Here is a 19499-nt window from a genome sequence, read left to right as displayed (position 1 = left end):
AGCTTTGGAGACTCACACCTGCCTTCCGTGTGTGTGTGTGTGTGTGTGTGTGTGTGTGTGTGTGTGTGTGTGTGTGTGTGTGTGTGTGTGTGTGTGTGTGTGTGTGTGTGTGTGTGTGTGTGTGTGTGTGTGTGTGTGTGTGTGTGTGTGTGTGTGATGTGAGAATGAAGACGATACTTCACAGGTTTCAAACAGTAACACTATGAATGATGAAATGTCATAACTGGTCTCTTTTCTACAGCTTTTTGTCTTCCACAGACTGTCTTGTCTATTGATAGATACAAAGATACAGAGATCTGTGTAGACCATGTGAGCGATGTACACTGGGGAAACTATGTGCTGTAAAAACAGATTTAGCATCAATAGGAGGAGGAAATTGAAGCAGAAGTTCATCACTATCTAAGACACAGTGTCTAATGATTCTGGCAGCTGATAGACTGATTCTGGCGCACCCTTTTGACAAGCGTACGCAGGGCTACGGAGCACCATTCATCTTGAGACAACCAACAGCACCTCTGTCAGCAGAAGTCAGGGCCACCACACGTTTGTCATGTCAGTATCAGAACCGTTATTAAAGACAGCTCAGATTGGAGAATCCTGGCCACATTCGGAGCTGAGGATAATGCACTTCTATCTCTTCTGACCACACAGGGTCAAGCAAGCTTAGAGCAAGAATGACAAGCCACCGGCCCAGCACCCGTAGACATAAAAAGAGCAGGACCCAGAGAGGTCCAGGGGTGGGAGAGCAGCTTCAAACAGCCCCTCTGATGCAGGATTAGAGGCACGTGTGTGACCGTTATGTACTATATATCTGAGTGGCTCTCGAGGTGCATGGCAGATGAACTCTGAGAACTTGAAGAGGTGGAGAGAGCACGCATGTCTCATCAGAATTAGCGGTGGGATCAAGAGCCACGGGAGTCGAGGAGATTTCTCTCCGAGGAATCGCTTTGCTGTGCCACCTTCATTTTCGTAACAGAACATAACTAGGAAAAAATCAAGGCGAGTCTTCTCAGAGATGCATAATAATTAGCCAGAAGTGGAAAAAATTAAGCAAAGCTAGGGAAGAGAAAAAAATGAAAGATTCTAAACATTGCCAAAAGATAGAGAAAACAGAGAGGAGAACAAAGATGGGTAAAACAGACATGGGGATTTCATCATGGCAATGATGATATGGAGCTAGGCAGCAGTAGTGTATGATGTTCTACCCTAGAGAAGGCAATTACGTAAGAAACACAGAATCAACACTAATACTTCTCAACACAGGTTGATAGGATGGCTATAAACAGAAAGAATAACATATCTCACCGTCACAGTCGCCCAAGTGTGACACGTTGCCGTGTTCTACGTCTTGCTCAAACGGCAGTCTGGAAGAGAGGAAAGACGCAGTCATTTATCATCGGACACTAACAATACATAGTGTAAATGCTTTGGTCTGACAGAACTTTCTGCTTTTCTCTGGTAAACAAAACACTATGAAATGTACCAGAAAGGACAGGAAGAGTTTTTAGTGTGAAGTTGATAGTACTAATACTGTACAGTATACCCCCACCTCTGAAAGCACGTCTGGATATGCTCTTTCCCCTTGTACTTTAAAAACAATTTACCATTTCTACTTTGGTAATATGAGACCTTGGAAAACTAAAGGGAGCTCTGACATTATATGATGAAGCGACAAAATAAAAAGGAAATTAAACCAGTGAGTTCCAGCGGCAGTGAGACCAGACCAGGTGCATTATAGTCCCCTGGAGAGAGCAGGCCACTCTTAGTCATGGCCCATATCCAGAGAAACATCAGCTAGTTATTCTAATCTAGTGAATGTATACCATAAAGGCCCTCTAACGAGGAGAAATGGCTGCAGTTTGACTTCAAAATGGCCCCCGTCCAATGATGTAATTTAAACATGGAAAGTGCCCAGGGCTAGAGGGCAGGCTGCACAGCAACAGTCACAGACAGCTCACTGGGATGTGTCCCCTGCTCTACGATCTGCAATTAGTTAAAAAGGCCCAGACAACAAGCAGGCCAACTGAGTGTTTTACTGCCTGAGAGTGACTTTGAAAAGTTAGTTTACACTGAAGAGGTTGGAGGCTACAGTAATTGTGAATATATTGCTGACCCTGATAGGGTATATTGTGAATATATTGCTCACCCTGATAGGGTATATTGTGGTGAGGGTATATTGTGGTGAGGGTATATTGTAGTGAGGGTATATTGTGGTGGCTAAATGCAGGCTGTAATCTTTAGAGTAGATGGGTAGGATGGCAATGTTTTGTAACAATACCTTCAGCTGAGAAAATGCTCAATTGTTTATGGACGAATTGTCTACAGGAGGCCAGATTACCAGTACAGTTATAACTGAGCAATATGAATGTAAAGTCTGATAAACAGGCACAAAACACCTAAAGTAATAAAACAATATCAACACATAAACTAATCAAGGAACTTAATTGTCTTTCTTTTTATATAGTTCACATTACAGTCTTATATTATATTATAGTCCATGTTACAGTCCATGTTATAGTCCATGTTACAGTCTTATATTATATTATAGTATAGTCCATGTTACTGTCCATGTTACAGTATTATATTATATTATAGTTCATGTTACAGTCCATGTTATAGTCCATGTTACAGTCCATGTTATAGTCCATGTTACAGTCCATGTTATAGTCCATGTTACAGTCCATGTTATAGTCCATATTACAGTCTTATATTGCAAACTACTGAGAGTTTCTTCATTGCCCAGCATTGTTTTGACTTTTCCAAATGGAATTCATCCTCAAACTAGAACTGGCGCATCACTCGATACAGGATCGATGGGTAAGTTGACCGCCCTTGCTAAATCAAATCAGAAACAACACAGGAGCCTTAACTGTATAACGGTGAGGCCGTAAGGTGCTCTTTAAGGCTCTGTTGTCTGATACTGCTGGCACTGTACCTGTTTGCACACATAAATCAATAAGCAGCCTCTCTAAAGACAGATTTTATTTCACTGGGCTGGGTGGACGTGAGGGAAAGTGGTGGAGGAGCGGTGAGGGAGCGGTGAGGGAGCGGTGGGGGAGCGGGGAGGGAGCGGGGAGGGAGCGGTGGGGGAGCGGGGAGGGAGCGGTGGGGGAGCGGGGAGGGAGCGGTGGGGGAGCGGGGAGGGAGCGGTGGGAGAGCAGGGAGGGAGCGGTGGGGGAGCGGGGAGGGAGCGGTGGGGGAGTGGGGAGGGAGCGGTGAGGGAGTGGTGGGGGAGTGGGGAGGGAGCGGTGGGGGAGCGGGGAGGGAGCGGTGGGAGAGCGGGGAGGGAGCGGGGAGGGAGCGGTGGGGGAGCGGGGAGGGAGCGGTGGGGGAGCGGAGAGGGAGCAGTGGGGGAGCGGGGAGGGAGCGGTGGGGGAGCGGGGAGGGAGCGGTGGGGGAGCAGTGTGGGAGCGGGGAGGGTTTACAGACCAGAACAAGAGGTGAGCTGCCAAGACAGGCAGGAATCTTCCTATGGCAGGAGCACAAGACCCACACAACCCTGACAAAGACGTACACCCAGCTCTGGATATTAAGCTGTATTGAAAATGCAGCATTGTTGTGAACACACAACGGCAATAGCAGACATCATAGAGGAATGAATGAATGAACACAGCTCGCTCTGACAGGATAGTAAAACTAAATGAGGGCATATTTGTGCAGTGACAGCTTGTGCTGCAGGCTTATAAACTGTAGGCTCTGTCAGAACCTAAGCCTAACTCATTAAGTACCAACAAAGAGTGTTACAGCAACCCAGGTGGTCCAGCAGGTACAGACGAAACAGAGAGCAGGTACAGACCAGACAGAGAGCAGACAGACACCAAACAGACACCAGACAGAGACCAGACAGAGAGCAGGTACAGACCAGACAGAGAGCAGACAGACATCAAACAGACACCAAACAGAGACCAGACAGAGAGCAGGTACAGACCAGACAAAGAGCAGACAGACACCAAACAGACACCAGACAGAAACCAGACAGAGAGCAGGTACAGACCAGACAAAGAGCAGACAGACACCAAACAGACACCAGACAGAAACCAGACAGAGAGCAGGTACAGACCAGAGAGAGAGCAGACAGACACCAAACAGACACCAAACAGAGACCAGACAGAGAGCAGGTACAGACCAGACAGAAGAGGTACAGACCAGACAGACATCAGACAGAAACCAAACAGCTGGCAAACAGAGACCAGACAGAGAAGCGACAGAGACCCGACAGAGACCAAACAGAGACCAAACAGAGACGCGACAGAGACGCGACGGAGACCCGACGGAGACCAGACGGAGACCAAACGGTGACCAGACGGAGACCAGACGGAGACCAGACGGAGACCAGACGGAGACCAAATGGAGATCAGATAGAGACCAGACAGAGACCAAACAGACCCCAGACAGAGGCCTGAAAGAAACAAAACAGAGTACAAAGGTACCAGCGAGACACGGGGCAGGTCCATAGCAGACAGGGAACAGAGAGAGAGACAGACAGAGGCCAGAGCAGTGCCCTTGTCACCCCCAGCACCTCACCTAGTCCCGGGCCTGAGGAAAGAGCAGGTGCTTCCCCTGGTCCAACCACAGTAGGGGTCCCTGGAGGCGATGCAGTTCCTGGAGATAAACAGAGTAAACACGGTCTTTAGTGATGCACCACCCAGGCCATGGATCCATTCCAAATGTGCACTGGAATACACACATGTATGAGTCCCCGGGTTCAGTGAACACATTACAGACATGTATGAGTCCCCGGGTTCAGTGAACACATTACAGACATGTATGAGTCCCCGGGTTCAGTGAACACATTACAGACATGTAAGAGTCCCCGGGTTCAGTGAACACATTACAGACATGAGTCTTTAGGTTCAGTGAACATATTACAGACATGAGTCCTCAGCTTCAGTGAACACGTTACAGACATGAGTCCTCAGGTTCAGTGAACACATTACAGACATGAGTCCTCAGGTTCAGTGAACACATTACAGACATAAGTCCTCTGGTTCAGTGAACACATTACAGACATGAGTCCTCAGGTTCAGTGAACACATTACAGACATGAGTCCCCAGGTTCAGTGAACACATTACAGACATGTATGAGTCCCCAGGTTCAGTGAACACATTACAAATGTGAAATATGGTTTACTGCATGTCACACCTCACTAGGTCTGGAGACTGCTGGCATCAAGGCAATACGACTCAGTGATGGATCAGCAAGGCCCAAAGGCAAGAAAGTAAGACTTGTGTTGTGGTATTTTGGATTTACAGATCTGTTGAAGAGCACTTGGGGATGTGGTAAAGTATTTAGGTGCACTGAGGGTAGCGTTTTTTAACGTTGGCAGAAGGTTTAGGGCCTGACTAAAGGTGTGATTTTAATGATCGGTACTGGGCGGGGCTTAGGGTAAGTGACAGATCTACTGTATGTGGCTGAAAAGTGTGTGTGAGCTACAGAGGACAGTGATGTGTTTGTAGGGTGTGTGTGAGGTGTGTGTGTGACTTACTTCATACAGCGTGAGTAGAGCTGGCATCGTGCCACAGGGACCCTGACCACACAAGAGGGGAAGGCCAGCAGCAGAGAGCGGCTCACCCGGTCCAGAGTCAGGGACAACAGATGCCTCCCCTGCGGAGTGTCCTCCCCACACCTGAACACACACAGAGTTAACGTATTAATGCGCCTCAATATCAAACATCATATCACACACTGACTGCACAGAACCCTACTCTATTTCATATTGATCTCAATACACGTGACACCAAGACAACACTCACTGCTCAGTTCTTCACACCTAATGCTTCATGAAGTATAACTCAAACCAGTTTAACTCAAACCAGTATAACTCAAACCAGTTTAACTCAAACCAGTATAACTCAAACCAGTATAACTCAAACCAGTTTAACTCAAACCAGTATAACTCAAACCAGTATAACTCAAACCAGTATAACTCAAACCAGTTTAACTCAAACCAGTATATAAATAAAAGCACAACAATAGCAGTAAAAGCAGTAACGTGCATTCGGAAGCATGGAAATGCCTGGTTGTCACAGTGTCATCTTTAGTATGCAGGGTGCTGATGGCTGATGGGTGAGGTCTAGGGTTGGATGGACATCAAACAAGCCACCAGCTACACCCTGCATTAGCTCAAATTGGCACTTAGCACTCCCATATCTTCCACACACCTTCCTTTGTAGGCTGGATTTGTATCGATCTATATACATATGTGGACTCATGCATGGGCTTATGGTACTTAACATGTCTGAGAGCTGAGGAGTCATTAGGGGGAATTTATCACACACTACAGGTTTGAGATTCTACAGAAATTTAATAAATTATTATAATTATTATTACAGTACGGTACGGCCAAGCTGTGAGTCATACCTCACAACAAACATCCACTACGTGAGAAACCAGACTGACGGACGGGGCGAGAGAGAGAGAGACGGAGAGAGAAATAGAGAGAGAGAGAGAGAGAGAGAGAGAGAGAGAGAGAGAGAACGAGCAACAAGTAAAAGTAAGAAAGAATCAAATGGAGACAGGTAGCGAGAATAATGAAAGTGTGGACCATTAGTCTCTCCATTTTCACCCCGTCATTTCCTGGTTCATTATGGCAGCCAATCACAAACCAATTTGGGCTTTGTGGATCTCTCTCTGTGATGTCTTGTATTCCCGTTGCCCCGGTGATGGTAGCGGTGGCCCGTCTATCTACCCTGGACCCATTAGGAGAGATGGTCTGGGGTTAAGGAAGGGCAGGCTGGGAGAATGCTGATCTGATTTCTCTATTACCTGTCTACTGATTAGCTGGCTCCCTGCTATGAGGGGGACTGCCAGCCCTGTCATACACCCCTATACCAGGCTCACAGTCACGCAACCGTCACCGCACAGCAAATCACTTCCAAACACACTCATACACCGGCACCACCGCCGCTACTGCTGCAGCCGTAACTAATTGTTCCTGTGATCTGACTCCTCTGCGCCCCATGTAAGTTGTTTGTGTAATGGAACATTGCGCTGACACCTAAAGGAATGCATTGTTTTGAAGGGTAGCGAAGTTACGGTTGGAACCTCCTTTCACCTGCCGGGTAAGTTTGTGCTGCTCCGCTATAGTAAAATGAGCCCCATCTCCCCCTCAGTTGAAGCAGAGAAGAGATTTTACATTTGTTATTTAATTAGGCAAGTCAGTTAAGAAAAAAAATATTATTTACAATGACAGCCTACCAGGGAACAGTGGGTTAACTGCCTAGTTCAGGATGACAGATTTTTACCTTGTCAGCTCAGAGATTTGATCCAGCAACCTTTTGGTTACTGGCCCAACACTCTAGGCTACCTGCAACCACTAGGCTACCTGCAACCACTAGGCTACCTAACCACTAGGCTACCTAACCACTAGGCTACCTAACCACTAGGCTACCTGCAACCACTAGGCTACCTGCAACCACTAGGCTACCTGCAACCACTAGGCTACCTAACCACTAGGCTACCTGCAACTAGATCAGGGCGCACAATAACCTGTTAACCCTTACTTGTCAGGGTTGAAGCCCTCCAGCTCCTCCAGGAAGACATTGCTGCTGGACACAGTGTTGTCCCAGTTGGGGACGATCAGGAACTTGAGGATGGTCCCCCGGCTGGAGCCCAGGAAGAGCACCGTTTGGTTCCGGTAGGGGCCAGCCTCTGTGTCCATCACCATCTTATTCAGCTGGTACCTGGACAGGCAGATATAGTGGGGAGATAAAGACAGTCATTCCAATGAGATAAAGACAGTCTATCCAACCCCATGTTGACCCCTAGTGTGGACCTGAGAGGATTGGAGTAAGCAATATGGTGTTAATTCCACCTAGTCTGTCAAACGGCATAGTGCAGCTGCTATTACAATTTTAATTAGGCTTAAATGATCCTATCAAATCGTACATGAAGTTACTTAGGGTAGTGTCTAGGGCTCAATTTGGAATAGGGCCTACCTGCATGCCTCTCACTGTCTACTCATACTGCATTGACACTCCAGACCAACTAAATGAGATTCACACAGTAAAATATTCATCTCATTTACATACAGAACTAATTACCAAGAGCACTCATTAATATCATTCAGATGAATGGACTTGTCTTGAGACAATAGCACCGCAGTTGAAGTACATGAGTCCTGTGTGTATGAGTTAATGTACCACTGGGTATTTAATAGTCCACATACAACTTGTCACACTCATTTTCTCCTCCCTGCTCGGGCTCGGCTGGTGGCCAGTGGGGTTTGATGCATCCCAGCTGCTTGCCTCCTGCAGAAAACCCTCACAGTGAGCGGATCGAGTGACTGCCATAAACAGAAGGAGCACCAGTCCACAGACTAATGCCTGTGTGTTCATGCAAATGATGTCTGGGTGCATGGGTCCATGTTTTAGTTTGTTAGCAAGCCCTCAACACAGTTTGCCCTGAGACATGGTAAGACACCATAGAAGTCTACAGCCATATCTCAGGGCAACAGAACAGTATGTTTGTGTGTGTGAGTCTTATCTGATGTCTGTGATGAGAACAGTGGAGCCTCACCTGACCATGGTCCTGACAATCCAGGGGCTCTGTCCCAGTGAGGGCACAGCCTCATCCATCAAGGGGTGGGTCTTCACAAAGTTCAACATCTCATCAGGGAAACCATTGGATGAGTTGAACCTGGAGCCCTGGATGGCACAGCCTCCTGGCCTGTGGAGGGAACAGGGCTTAGCACAGGCTGACCAATATTTCTATTGATTTATTTGACCAGGTAAGTTGACTGGGAACACATTCTCATTTACAGAAACAACCTGGGGAATAGTTACATGGGAGAGGAGGGGGGATGAATGAGCCAATTGGAAGGCGGGGATGATTAAGTGGCCATGATGGTATGAGGGGCCAGATTGGGAATTTAGCCAGGACACCAGGGTTACCACCCCTACTCTTACAATAAGTGCCATGGGATCTTTAGTGACCACAGAGAGTCAGGACACCCGTTTAACTTCCCATCTGAAAGACGGCCCCCTACACAGGGCAATATCCCCAATCACTGCCTTGGGGCATTGGGATATATTTTTTTAGACCATAGGAAAGAGTGCCTCCTACTGGCCCTCCAACACCACTTCCAGCAGCATCTGGTCTCCCATCCAGGGACCAACCCTGCTGAGCTTCAGAAGCAAGGCAGCAGTGGGATGCAGGGTGGTATGCTGCTGGTGAAAGTACCATAGTACTTAGGCACAAGCTCACATTACCAATGTTGAACTGTGAGAAAGGAGCTATAAGCTATAAGTCAGCTAACATAGTATTACACGACTAGACTCATACAGTAGATCAATGCTCTATGTTATGTGATACAGTACCTTGGTTTGGGAATGAGCTCATCAGGAACAGGGGTCCATATAGACTCAGGTGACTTTTGCTCCTTGAATCTTCCATCAAACACCCCAGCCAGCTGCTCCATGTCGAAGGCACACACTGCTGAACCAGGGATACTACAGAGAGAGAACCAGATACAATGGATAAGGTAGGGGTAGATAGATAGTTAAATAGATAGAACTGGATGAAACAGAAATGGACAATAAAGATTATGTCCTGTATGACATTGAAGTTGGTATGTGAAATGTACACTGAGTATACCAAACATTAGGAACACCTTCCTAGTATTGGGTTGCAACCCCCCCCCCCCCCCCTCCCCCCTCAGAACCACCTTAATTCTTCGGGGCATGGACTCTACAAGGTCTCGCTCAAACCGATGCGCCTGGCACCTACTACCATACCCTGTTAAAAGACACTTAACACTTTTGTCTTGCCCATTCACCCTCTGAACGGGACACATACAATCCATGTCTCAATTGTCTCAAGGCTTAAAGATCATTCTTTAACCTGTCTTCTCTCCTTCATCTACACAGATGGAAGTGGATTTAACAAGTTACATCAATAAGGGATCATAGCTTTCACCTGGATTCCCCTGGTCAGTCTATGTCATGGAAAGAGTTCTTCATGTTTTGTATACTCAGTCTACGTTTTGTATTAGAATCCGTGAATATAGGCCTACAGGAAATGAGTAGTTAAGGAAAGAGGAAACACTCTGAAGACAATACTATAGAGTCCATAAGACATGTACCAATAAAATGCCTACACAACTTGGCTGCTGCTAAACTCCTCTTGAACTCACTGACCCAGAATGGAACATCTGCTCTGAAAAAAAGTCCCCACAATTGACTGAACCAAACACTACAGTGCTGTTACTGTGGACTAGACTGTAGTAGTTAGTGGAGAGAGAGAGAGAGGGACAGAGAGAGAGAGAGAGAGAGGGAGGGAGAGAGAGAGAGAGAGAGAGAGAGAGAGAGAGAGAGGGACAGAGAGAGAGAGAGAGGGACAGAGAGAGAGAGAGAGAGAGAGAGAGAGAGAGAGAGAGAGAGAGAGAGAGAGAGAGAGAGAGAGAGAGAGAGAGAGAGAGAGAGAGAGAGAGAGAGAGAGAGAGAGAGAGAGAGAGAGAGAGAGAGAGAGAGTGACGTGTCAGGACAACAGGGGCTGAATACGAGCATCTCTCTTTCTCTCTTGTCTCCTTCTCAGGGTCCTTCTCTTCATTTTGAAACCTCCTGTTTCTGGTAAGACGACACGTGAGTCTGTAGAGTGACTTAGTACTTCTCTTGTACAGCACAAAGTAAACCTGAAAGAGTGACTCAGTGCCTGCCGGCTACCTCACACCCACTCCCTTCTCCCTTTCCCAGCTCTGACACTATGTCCTGAGAGAGGGGGTGAAATAGAGAGAAGGTGAGGGTGAGAGAGAATAAGAGAGAGAGCTACAGAGGTGCTGAAAGGAAGATAAAGAGAGATAGGGAGAGAGCACCGCAGAGCGAGAGAGAGAGAGAGAGAGAGAGAGAGAGAGAGAGAGACAGAGAGAGAGAGACAGAGAGAGAGAGACAGAGAGAGAGAGAGAGAGAGAGAGAGAGAGAGAGAGACATAGAGAGAGAGAGAGACAGAGGGAGAGAGAGAGAGAGAGAGAGAGAGAGACAGAGAGAGACAGAGAGAGACAGAGAGAGAGAGAGAGAGAGAGAGAGAGACAGAGAGAGACAGAGAGAGACAGAGAGAGAGACAGAGAGAGAGAGAGAGACAGAGAGACAGAGAGATAGAGAGAGACAGAGAGAGACAGAGAGAGAGAGAGAGAGAGAGACAGAGGGAGAGAGAGAGACAGAGGGAGAGAGAGAGAGAGAGAGAGAGAGAGAGAGAGAGAGAGAGAGAGAGAGAGAGACAGAGACAGAGACAGAGACAGAGAGACAGAGGGAGAGAGAGAGAGAGAGAGAGACAGAGAGAGAGAGAGACAGAGAGAGACAGAGGGAGAGAGAGAGAGAGAGACAGAGAGAGACAGAGAGAGATATTATTAGATATATTATTATTATTATTATTATTATTATTAGATATATTAGAGAGACATATTTCCCTCAGATTACACAGATCCACAAAGAATTCGAAAACAAATCCAATTTTGATAAACTCCCATATCTACTGGGTGAAATTCCACAGTGTGCCATCACAGCAACAAGATTTGTGACCTGTTGCCACAAGAAAAGGGCAACCAGTGAAGAACAAACACCATTGTAAATACAACCCATATTTATGCTTATTTATTTTAACTTGTGTGCTTTAACCATTTGTACATTGTTACAACACTGTATATATATAATATGACATTTGTAATGTCTTTTTTGTTTTGAAACTTCTGTATGTGTAATGTTTACTGTTAATTTGTATTGTTTATTTCACTTTTGTATATTATCTACCTCACTTGCTTTGGCAATGTTAACACATGTTTCCCATGCCAATAAAGCCCCTTGAATTGAATTGAATTGAATTGAATTGAGAGAGAGAGAGACAGAGACAGAGACAGAGAGATAGAGAGAGAGCGAGAGAGAGAGAGAGAGAGAGAGAGAGAGAGAGAGAGAGAGAGAGAGAGAGAGAGAGAGAGAGAGCTTGAAAACAGTAGAGAGAAAAGGAGTGAGACCTTGCTACTCACACCAACACTCCATCACTCCAGTGTTAGGGTCAAGTAGTGACACACACAGACAGAGGATCTTATATGGTCTCTCTTTGCGCTGCCCTGTGCACCTTGGCCTGCCAGTAGAGAGAATTCCAGGGATTCTCTGAGTAAGCTGTCAGAGTTTTACCTCTTCTGAGTAAGCATAGGCTTTTTCCAGCAAGGTGCCATGCTAACCTCATACAGCATTTGACCAGGTCAACCTCTCTCCCACTCGCTTGCTATTCATACATTGTATGGAGAATATGAATGCGCCCCATGCCAGTGTGCTGTAGCAGAGCTTCAGGCTGACTACAGGCCTCTCACAGGAGGCACCAGATGTTGGCATGTGACACTGCTGCCAGCGGTACACTGGTCACAGCGTGGCCTCCACTCTCTCTTCTCTCTGCCCATGTCTGTTCTCTCTGCAGGTCAGTGGCTCTGTGAGGCTCCCTGCCTGTCTGACAGCCTACCCTGCCTCCAGTTCTATATCTCTGTATTCTGTACTCGTCCTCTTCCTCTTCTTCTTCCTCCATTTTATTTCTTTATTGTTCTCTCTCATCCCCTCTCCCTCCCTCATCTCTGCTCTTTCATCCTCTGTTTCTCTTCTCTTCTGATCTCTTTCTCATTCTCTCATTGCTCATTTGCTCAAATCTTTGCTCATGACATGACATTAGTTTGGTTTTATTGTGCCAATAAAAAGGTAATGCAAATGATCTCTCTGTTCATACTATGCTTATTCTATTTCTGTCTGTGTGGAGCTGATGGTTGACTGACAGGCAGTACAGGCTGAGCTCTGTGCTGTAGGAGGCTGTTGGAGTGGTCAGACTTTGTGTCAGACCACGTCCTCACAGTTTAACCAGCAGACTGACAGCTCTCTATAGCCCAGCTCCAGCTCCAGTGACAGCATGACGGCTGATGGAGGCTAGTGGGTAGGAAGAAGTTCTTCAGTCTAGGGCTCAAGGTGAGGTGAGAGGATGTTTTGTTACGGCTTCGCTCTCTCTTCTCTCTCCACCTGGGGCTTAATCTCTCTTTCCACCTCTCTCCCCATCTCTTTCTCCACTCTCTGCACACAATCAAACTCTTTGTCATTTCTGTCCATGTCTGTCTGCTTTCTCTTCCTTTACTTCTCCCATCTGCTTCCTCATCACCTGGTAAGGCCCCAGTGTGTATTCTCCTCCTGCCTCAACCCAGGGCCCGGTGGACGTATCCCGGTGTGACTCCCACCCTGTCTCCCTGGTGTCACAGCCTCCCAGCTCCCCTGTCAACTGCAGACGCCTCCTTCTGACACTGTGTCTTCTTGATGGCTCCTCTGAGGCTGGGTCCCCAGAGAGCCCTACACTTCCCCTGAGGGAACTTCTCCAGCCGAGAACCAGGCACCATCTGGTCAGGCCAAATCTAGTACAACGAAACCTATTCCTAGCCCCAGGATAGCATAAAGCGTAGCCTAGCTGGACTTGTCTCACCTCCATGTTACAGTATCTTCTTAAAGTGTCTCTCTATCCTGCTGCTATAAAAAGCACCCCTCCCTTTCACCTGCAGGCTCGGAGGCGCTCTCATATCCTCCTCTCATAGCCTCCCCTGCTCCTCTAGCTCCCTGACCTCCTGCAGTTCCAGGGGGTTAGGTTGACCTGTGCTGTGAGGAGAATCAGGTGCTCAGAAGAAACCCAAGCCTCTCTTTAATCCACTCAGACAGAAAGGACCAGGGGCAGGAGAAGTGGACACGCTGAAGAACTGGAAACCCAGGAGGATTTGGCGTTTGTGTTGCTAGGCTAGCTAATGCTGACATCATAGACCAGGATTGGAGATAGAGGCCTGAGCAGCTGCAGGCTGTTTCATGGGGCTGTAAACTCTATTGTGGGTTTGTAGGTATGACAACAAGAAGAATAACAAGCAAACATCAAGGGAAGCTGGTGGGAAACTCTTAAACCAGAGCTCTTTCTCCACTATTCCCACACTGTTAGCACATGTGCACACGCGGGAGATGATAGAGTATCTCAAAATGGCCACTCCAGATTGACCAAATCCTCTTCCCTGCTGTTCCCAAAACACGCAATTTGTCTGGTAAGACTTTTAAAAGTATGGTGCAGAGGACCACACGTGGTTGGGAAGGTTTATGGCGTACCCCTCTCTGTCTCTCTTCCTCCTCTCTCTCTTAAACATTCCCCTTTCTCTCTCTCTGTCACTCTCTCTCTGCCTCCAGCTGTTTATAATGGAGCATAGCTGTGGAGCGGTTCCCAGGCGGGTAGTGTGTGTTAGTGTGTGTTCAGCTGGGCCTCTCCCTGACATGCTGGTCACAATGTTATCTGGGAGTCATTGTTGGCCCTGTGTAAACCATCCATCTCTCTCTGCAGGCACACCGCTCCCATTCCTCTCCCAGCCCTCCGGCCAAAAGATAAGATGCAGCTGATGAAACCGTTTTAAGTCTTAAAGGGTGGCGAGCGGGAGAGCTGCAGATGTGTCCCATTATTGACTTCCTTGTCCTTCAAAGGGTTTGAGAGTGTCTTCCTCCACTCTCTCTTCTCTCCCTCTCCCTCTCCCTCTCTTCTTAACCCCTTCCTCTCTTCTCTCCCCCCTCCCTCTCTTCCTCTCCTGGCTGCCACAACAGCAACCACTACGAGTAGAGGATGTTATTTGAGCTGGCATTAGTTGAGATTTGCCCTCTGCTGATATACATCCTGCTGACTCCTCTGCTGATATACATCCTGCTGGCTCCTCTGCTGCTGATATACATCCTGCTGACTCCTCTGCTGATATACATCCTGCTGACTCCTCTGCTGCTGATATACATCCTGCTGGCTCCTCTGCTGATATACATCCTGCTGACTCCTCTGCTGATATACATCCTGCTGACTCCTCTGCTGCTGATATACATCCTGCTGGCTCCTCTGCTGATATACATCCTGCTGACTCCTCTGATGATATACATCCTGCTGACTCCTCTGCTGATATACATCCTGCTGACTCCTCTGCTGCTGATATACATCCTGCTGGCTCCTCTGCTGATATACATCCTGCTGACTCCTCTGATGATATACATCCTGCTGACTACTCTGCTGATATACATCCTGCTGACTCCTCTGCTGATATACATCCTGCTGACTCCTCTGTGGATATACATCCTGCTGGCTCCTCTGCTGATATACATCCTGCTGACTCCTCTGCTGATATACATCCTGCTGACTCCTCTGCTGCTGATATACATCCTGCTGGCTCCTCTGCTGATATACATCCTGCTGACTCCTCTGCTGATATACATCCTGCTGACTCCTCTGCTGCTGATATACATCCTGCTGGCTCCTCTGATGATATACATCCTGCTGACTCCTCTGCTGATATACATCCTGCTGACTCCTCTGCTGATATACATCCTGCTGACTCCTCTGCTGCTGATATACATCCTGCTGACTCCTCTGCTGCTGATATACATCCTGCTGACTCCTCTGCTGATATACATCCTGCTGGCTCCTCTGCTGATATACATCCTGCTGGCTCCTCTGCTGATATACATCCTGCTGGCTCCTCTGCTAATATACATCCTGCTGACTCCTCTGCTGATATTTATCCTGCTGGCTCCTCTGCTGTTGATATACATCCTGCTGACTCCTCTGCTAATATACATCCTGCTGACTCCTCTGCTGATATACATCCTGCTGGCTCCTCTGCTAATATACATCCTGCTGACTCCTCTGCTGATATACATCCTGCTGGCTCCTCTGCTGATATACATCCTGCTGACTCCTCTGCTGCTGATATACATCCTGCTGACTCCTCTGCTGATATACATCCTGCTGACTCCTCTGCTGATATACATCCTTCTGGCTCCTCTGCTGATATACATCCTGCTGACTCCTCTGCTGATATACATCCTGCTGACTCCTCTGCTGATATACATCCTGCTGGCTCCTCTGCTGAAATACATCCTGCTGGCTCCTCTGCTGATATACATCCTGCTGGCTCCTCTGCTGATATACATCCTGCTGGCTCCTCTGCTGATATACATCCTGCTGGCTCCTCTGCTGATATACATCCTGCTGACTCCTCCGCTGATATACATCCTGCTGGATCCTCTGCTGATATACATCCTGCTGGCTCCTCTGCTGCTGATATACATTCTGCTGGCTCCTCTGCTGATATACATCCTGCTGGCTCCTCTGCGGATATACATCCTTCTGGCTCCTCTGCTGATATACATCCCGCTGGCTACTCTGCTGATATACATCCTGCTGGCTCCTCTGCTGATATACATCCTGCTGACTCCTCTGCTGATATACATCCTGCTGGCTCATCTGCTGCTGATATACATCCTGCTGGCTCCTCTGCTGATATACATCCTGCTGACTCCCCTGCTGAAATACATCCTGCTGGCTCCTCTGCTGATATACATCCTGCTGGCTCCTCTGCTGATATACATCCTGCTGGCTCCTCTGCTGATATACATCCTGCTGGCTCCTCTGCTGATATACATCCTGCTGACTCCTCTGCTGATATACATCCTGCTGGATCCTCTGCTGATATACATCCTGATGGCTCCTCTGCCGCTGATATACATTCTGCTGGCTCCTCTGCTGATATACATCCTGCTGGCTCCTCTGCTGATATACATCCTGCTGACTCCTCCGCTGATATACATCCTGCTGGCTCCTCTGCGGATATACATCCTGCTGGCTCCTCTGCTGATATACATCCTGCTGACTCCTCCGCTGATATACATCCTGCTGGCTCCTCTGCGGATATACATCCTTCTGGCTCCTCTGCTGATATACATCCCGCTGGCTACTCTGCTGATATACATCCTGCTGGCTCCTCTGCTGCTGATATACATCCTACTGACTCCTCTGCTGATATACATCATGCTGGCTCCTCTGCTGATATACATCCTGCTGGCTCCTCTGCTGATATACATCCTGCTGACTCCTCTGCTGATATACATCCTGCTGGCTCCTCTGCTGATATACATCCTGCTGGCTCCTCTGCTGATATACATCCTGCTGGCTCCTCTGCTGCTGATATACATCCTGCTGGCTCCTCTGCTGATGATATACATCATGCTGGCTCCTCTGCTGATATACATCCTGCTGACTCCTCTGCTGATATACATCCTGCTGACTCCTCTGCTGATATACATCCTGCTGACTCATCTGCTGATATACATCCTGCTGGCTCCTCTGCTGATATACATCCTGCTGGGTCCTCTGCTGATATACATCCTGCTGTCTCCTCTGCTGATATACATTCTGCTGGCTCCTCTGCTGATATACATCCTGCTGGCTCCTCTGCTGATATACATCCTGCTGGGTCCTCTGCTAAATTTACATCCTGCTGGCTCCTCTGCTGATATACATCCTGCTGACTCCTCTGCTGATATACATCCTGCTGGCTCCTCTGCTGATATACATCTTGCTGGCTCCTCTGCTGATATACATCCTGCTGGCTCCTCTGCATGGGAGACCTGCATCGATTCCCTATTAGAGTCTGCTCTGTATACACAGTACACACACTATCTCTCAGGTGATAGCCCAATGCTTCTGCATTATATACAGTATATAAGACACATGCACACAATGCAGCTCAGGGGACCTTTCCTCTCTTTCCTTGCATTGTTCAGTCTGTTTATTATGCTTTCTCTGCAAACATCTTCAGCCTCATCTAATCCTTCTATTACCAAGCAGCATCCCTCGTTCCTTCTCTTTCATCACTCCAATCTCTTCAAAATAACAACCCTTTCTTCCATTTCATCACTCCAATCATTTAACAGAACGTTTTGCCTCTCTAAAAGCAAATGCTTGCAGCAAATAAATGTGCCTAATCCAGAACTGTATCTTCCCCATAAACCCCAACCATCGCCCTCTTTTCAGGGACTTCCCTGTCTATCAGTCAGTCTGTCCGTCTGTCTGTCTGTCTGTCTGTGTCTGTTTACCTGTCTCTTTGTCTGTCTGTCTGTCTGTCTGTCTGTCTGTCTGTCTGTCTGTCTGTCTGTCTCTCTGTGTCTGTGTGTACCTGTTAGCGGGGGTGGAGAAGACTCCCAGGATGATGTCCCTGCCGTGCATCCTGATGACAGGGCTGGTGGAATGGAGCAGGTTGAAGTAGAAGTGGGAGTCTCCAGGGACAGAGCAGTTCAGTCTGGCCTTCAGGAACGACGTCCACTGCTTCTCCAACACCCTCTGAGAGCCCCCCAGGTCCGCCTTACACACCCGCGCCACCCGAGACACCTGTACCTGAACACACATGCACGCAAGCACGTGGAACAGACAGAACAGTCAATTACCTCGCACCAAACTACATATCAGTTTTCCACGCTGGGACAGTTTAAAGCACACATATTTCACACATTAGATTTAGTGGTTGATTAATGAGCCCATGAATATATATTTAAGCAATACGGCCCGAGGGGGTGTGGTATATGGCCAATATACCACGGTTAAGGGCTGTTCTTCCACACGACGCAAAGCGGAATGCCTGGATACAGCCCTTAACCATGGTACATTGGCCATATATCACAAACCTCCGAGGTGCCTTATTGCTAATATAAGCTGGTTACCAACGTAATTAGAGTAGTAAAAATAACTGTTTTTACCATACCCGTGGTATACGGTTAGATATACCACGGTTGTCAGCCAATCATCATTCAGGGCTCGTACCACCCAGTTAATAATCAGTTTTATACCACAATAAACATTCTTCCAAAACGAACATGAAACCCTTTTTAGCTCTTGGGTGATAAAAAAAAAGTATTTGCAATGCGTACGACCACATTTGACAGATCATTGTTTTAAAATGGTAAATTAATATGTATTATTCCAGGATATGTCAGTGCATTTCAAATGGGTTCTTTGAACAATCTCAACCCACACACAACTGTGGTACAGTGTAAGTCTCCACTTACTGGGAGCCCTATAACATGCAGCACAAAATGCCTGCTCCAGCACATTTCCACCAAATGTGAATAGCTAATTTATTAGATACTGTCCTATTTTTTCATGAGCACGTATCCCAAATCTGATATGACTGATGCCATTTGGAGCTGTTATGAAAACGCTTTTCCCCTGTCTAATTCAGACGCAACGTTGTTCGCATAGCCCACTGTTATTATATTAGATATGCAACAGCACAGATACACAGGAACACAGATACACAGGAACACAGATACACAGAAACACAGATACACAGAAACACAGATACACAGGAACACAGATACACAGGAACACAGATACATAGAAACACAGATACACAGGAACACAGATACACAGGAACACAGATACATAGAAACACAGATACACAGATAAATGGAAAAAGGTCATCAGAAGCACTAGGCTGGTATTGACATTTGAATAATTACATGAGATGGAACATCCAGGCAGGCAGACACATGGAACACACGGCGTGTCCAAAGCTTTACCAGTTTGTCTCGTACCTTCTCCAGGTAGTTAAACTCCACGGCCATCTCTCTGAAGAAGAAGTAGATGTGAGGACCCCATTCCACTGAACTGACAAAGTAGGGCTCTGGAAAAGGAGGGGAGAGGG

General features: G+C 47.3%; 1 protein-coding gene across 6 annotated transcripts in view; it reads right to left on the bottom strand.

The window, feature by feature from the left end:
* LOC129855118 (semaphorin-6B-like) overlaps positions 1–19499 on the bottom strand; it is a 125298-nt gene that overhangs the window by 19803 nt on the left and 85996 nt on the right. For 4 of the 6 annotated variants that reach the window (XM_055922458.1, XM_055922461.1, XM_055922462.1 and 1 more), the window contains 8 exons: positions 19375–19478; positions 17976–18193; positions 9319–9450; positions 8519–8668; positions 7504–7683; positions 5487–5627; positions 4525–4602; positions 1306–1364 (listed from right to left, as the gene is read on the bottom strand). In XM_055922458.1, the coding sequence (XP_055778433.1) occupies positions 1306–1364; positions 4525–4602; positions 5487–5627; positions 7504–7683; positions 8519–8668; positions 9319–9450; positions 17976–18193; positions 19375–19478 (1062 nt within the window). The remainder of the gene's footprint in view (positions 1–1305; positions 1365–4524; positions 4603–5486; positions 5628–7503; positions 7684–8518; positions 8669–9318; positions 9451–17975; positions 18194–19374; positions 19479–19499) is intronic. The other 2 variants (XM_055922459.1, XM_055922460.1) reach the window with 2 other exon arrangements.

Source organism: Salvelinus fontinalis, chromosome 5, assembly GCF_029448725.1.
Source record: "Salvelinus fontinalis isolate EN_2023a chromosome 5, ASM2944872v1, whole genome shotgun sequence".
Taxonomy (NCBI): domain Eukaryota; kingdom Metazoa; phylum Chordata; class Actinopteri; order Salmoniformes; family Salmonidae; genus Salvelinus; species Salvelinus fontinalis.
Note: the sequence above shows the minus strand (reverse complement) of the source record. Positions and strands in the feature narration are given on the sequence as shown.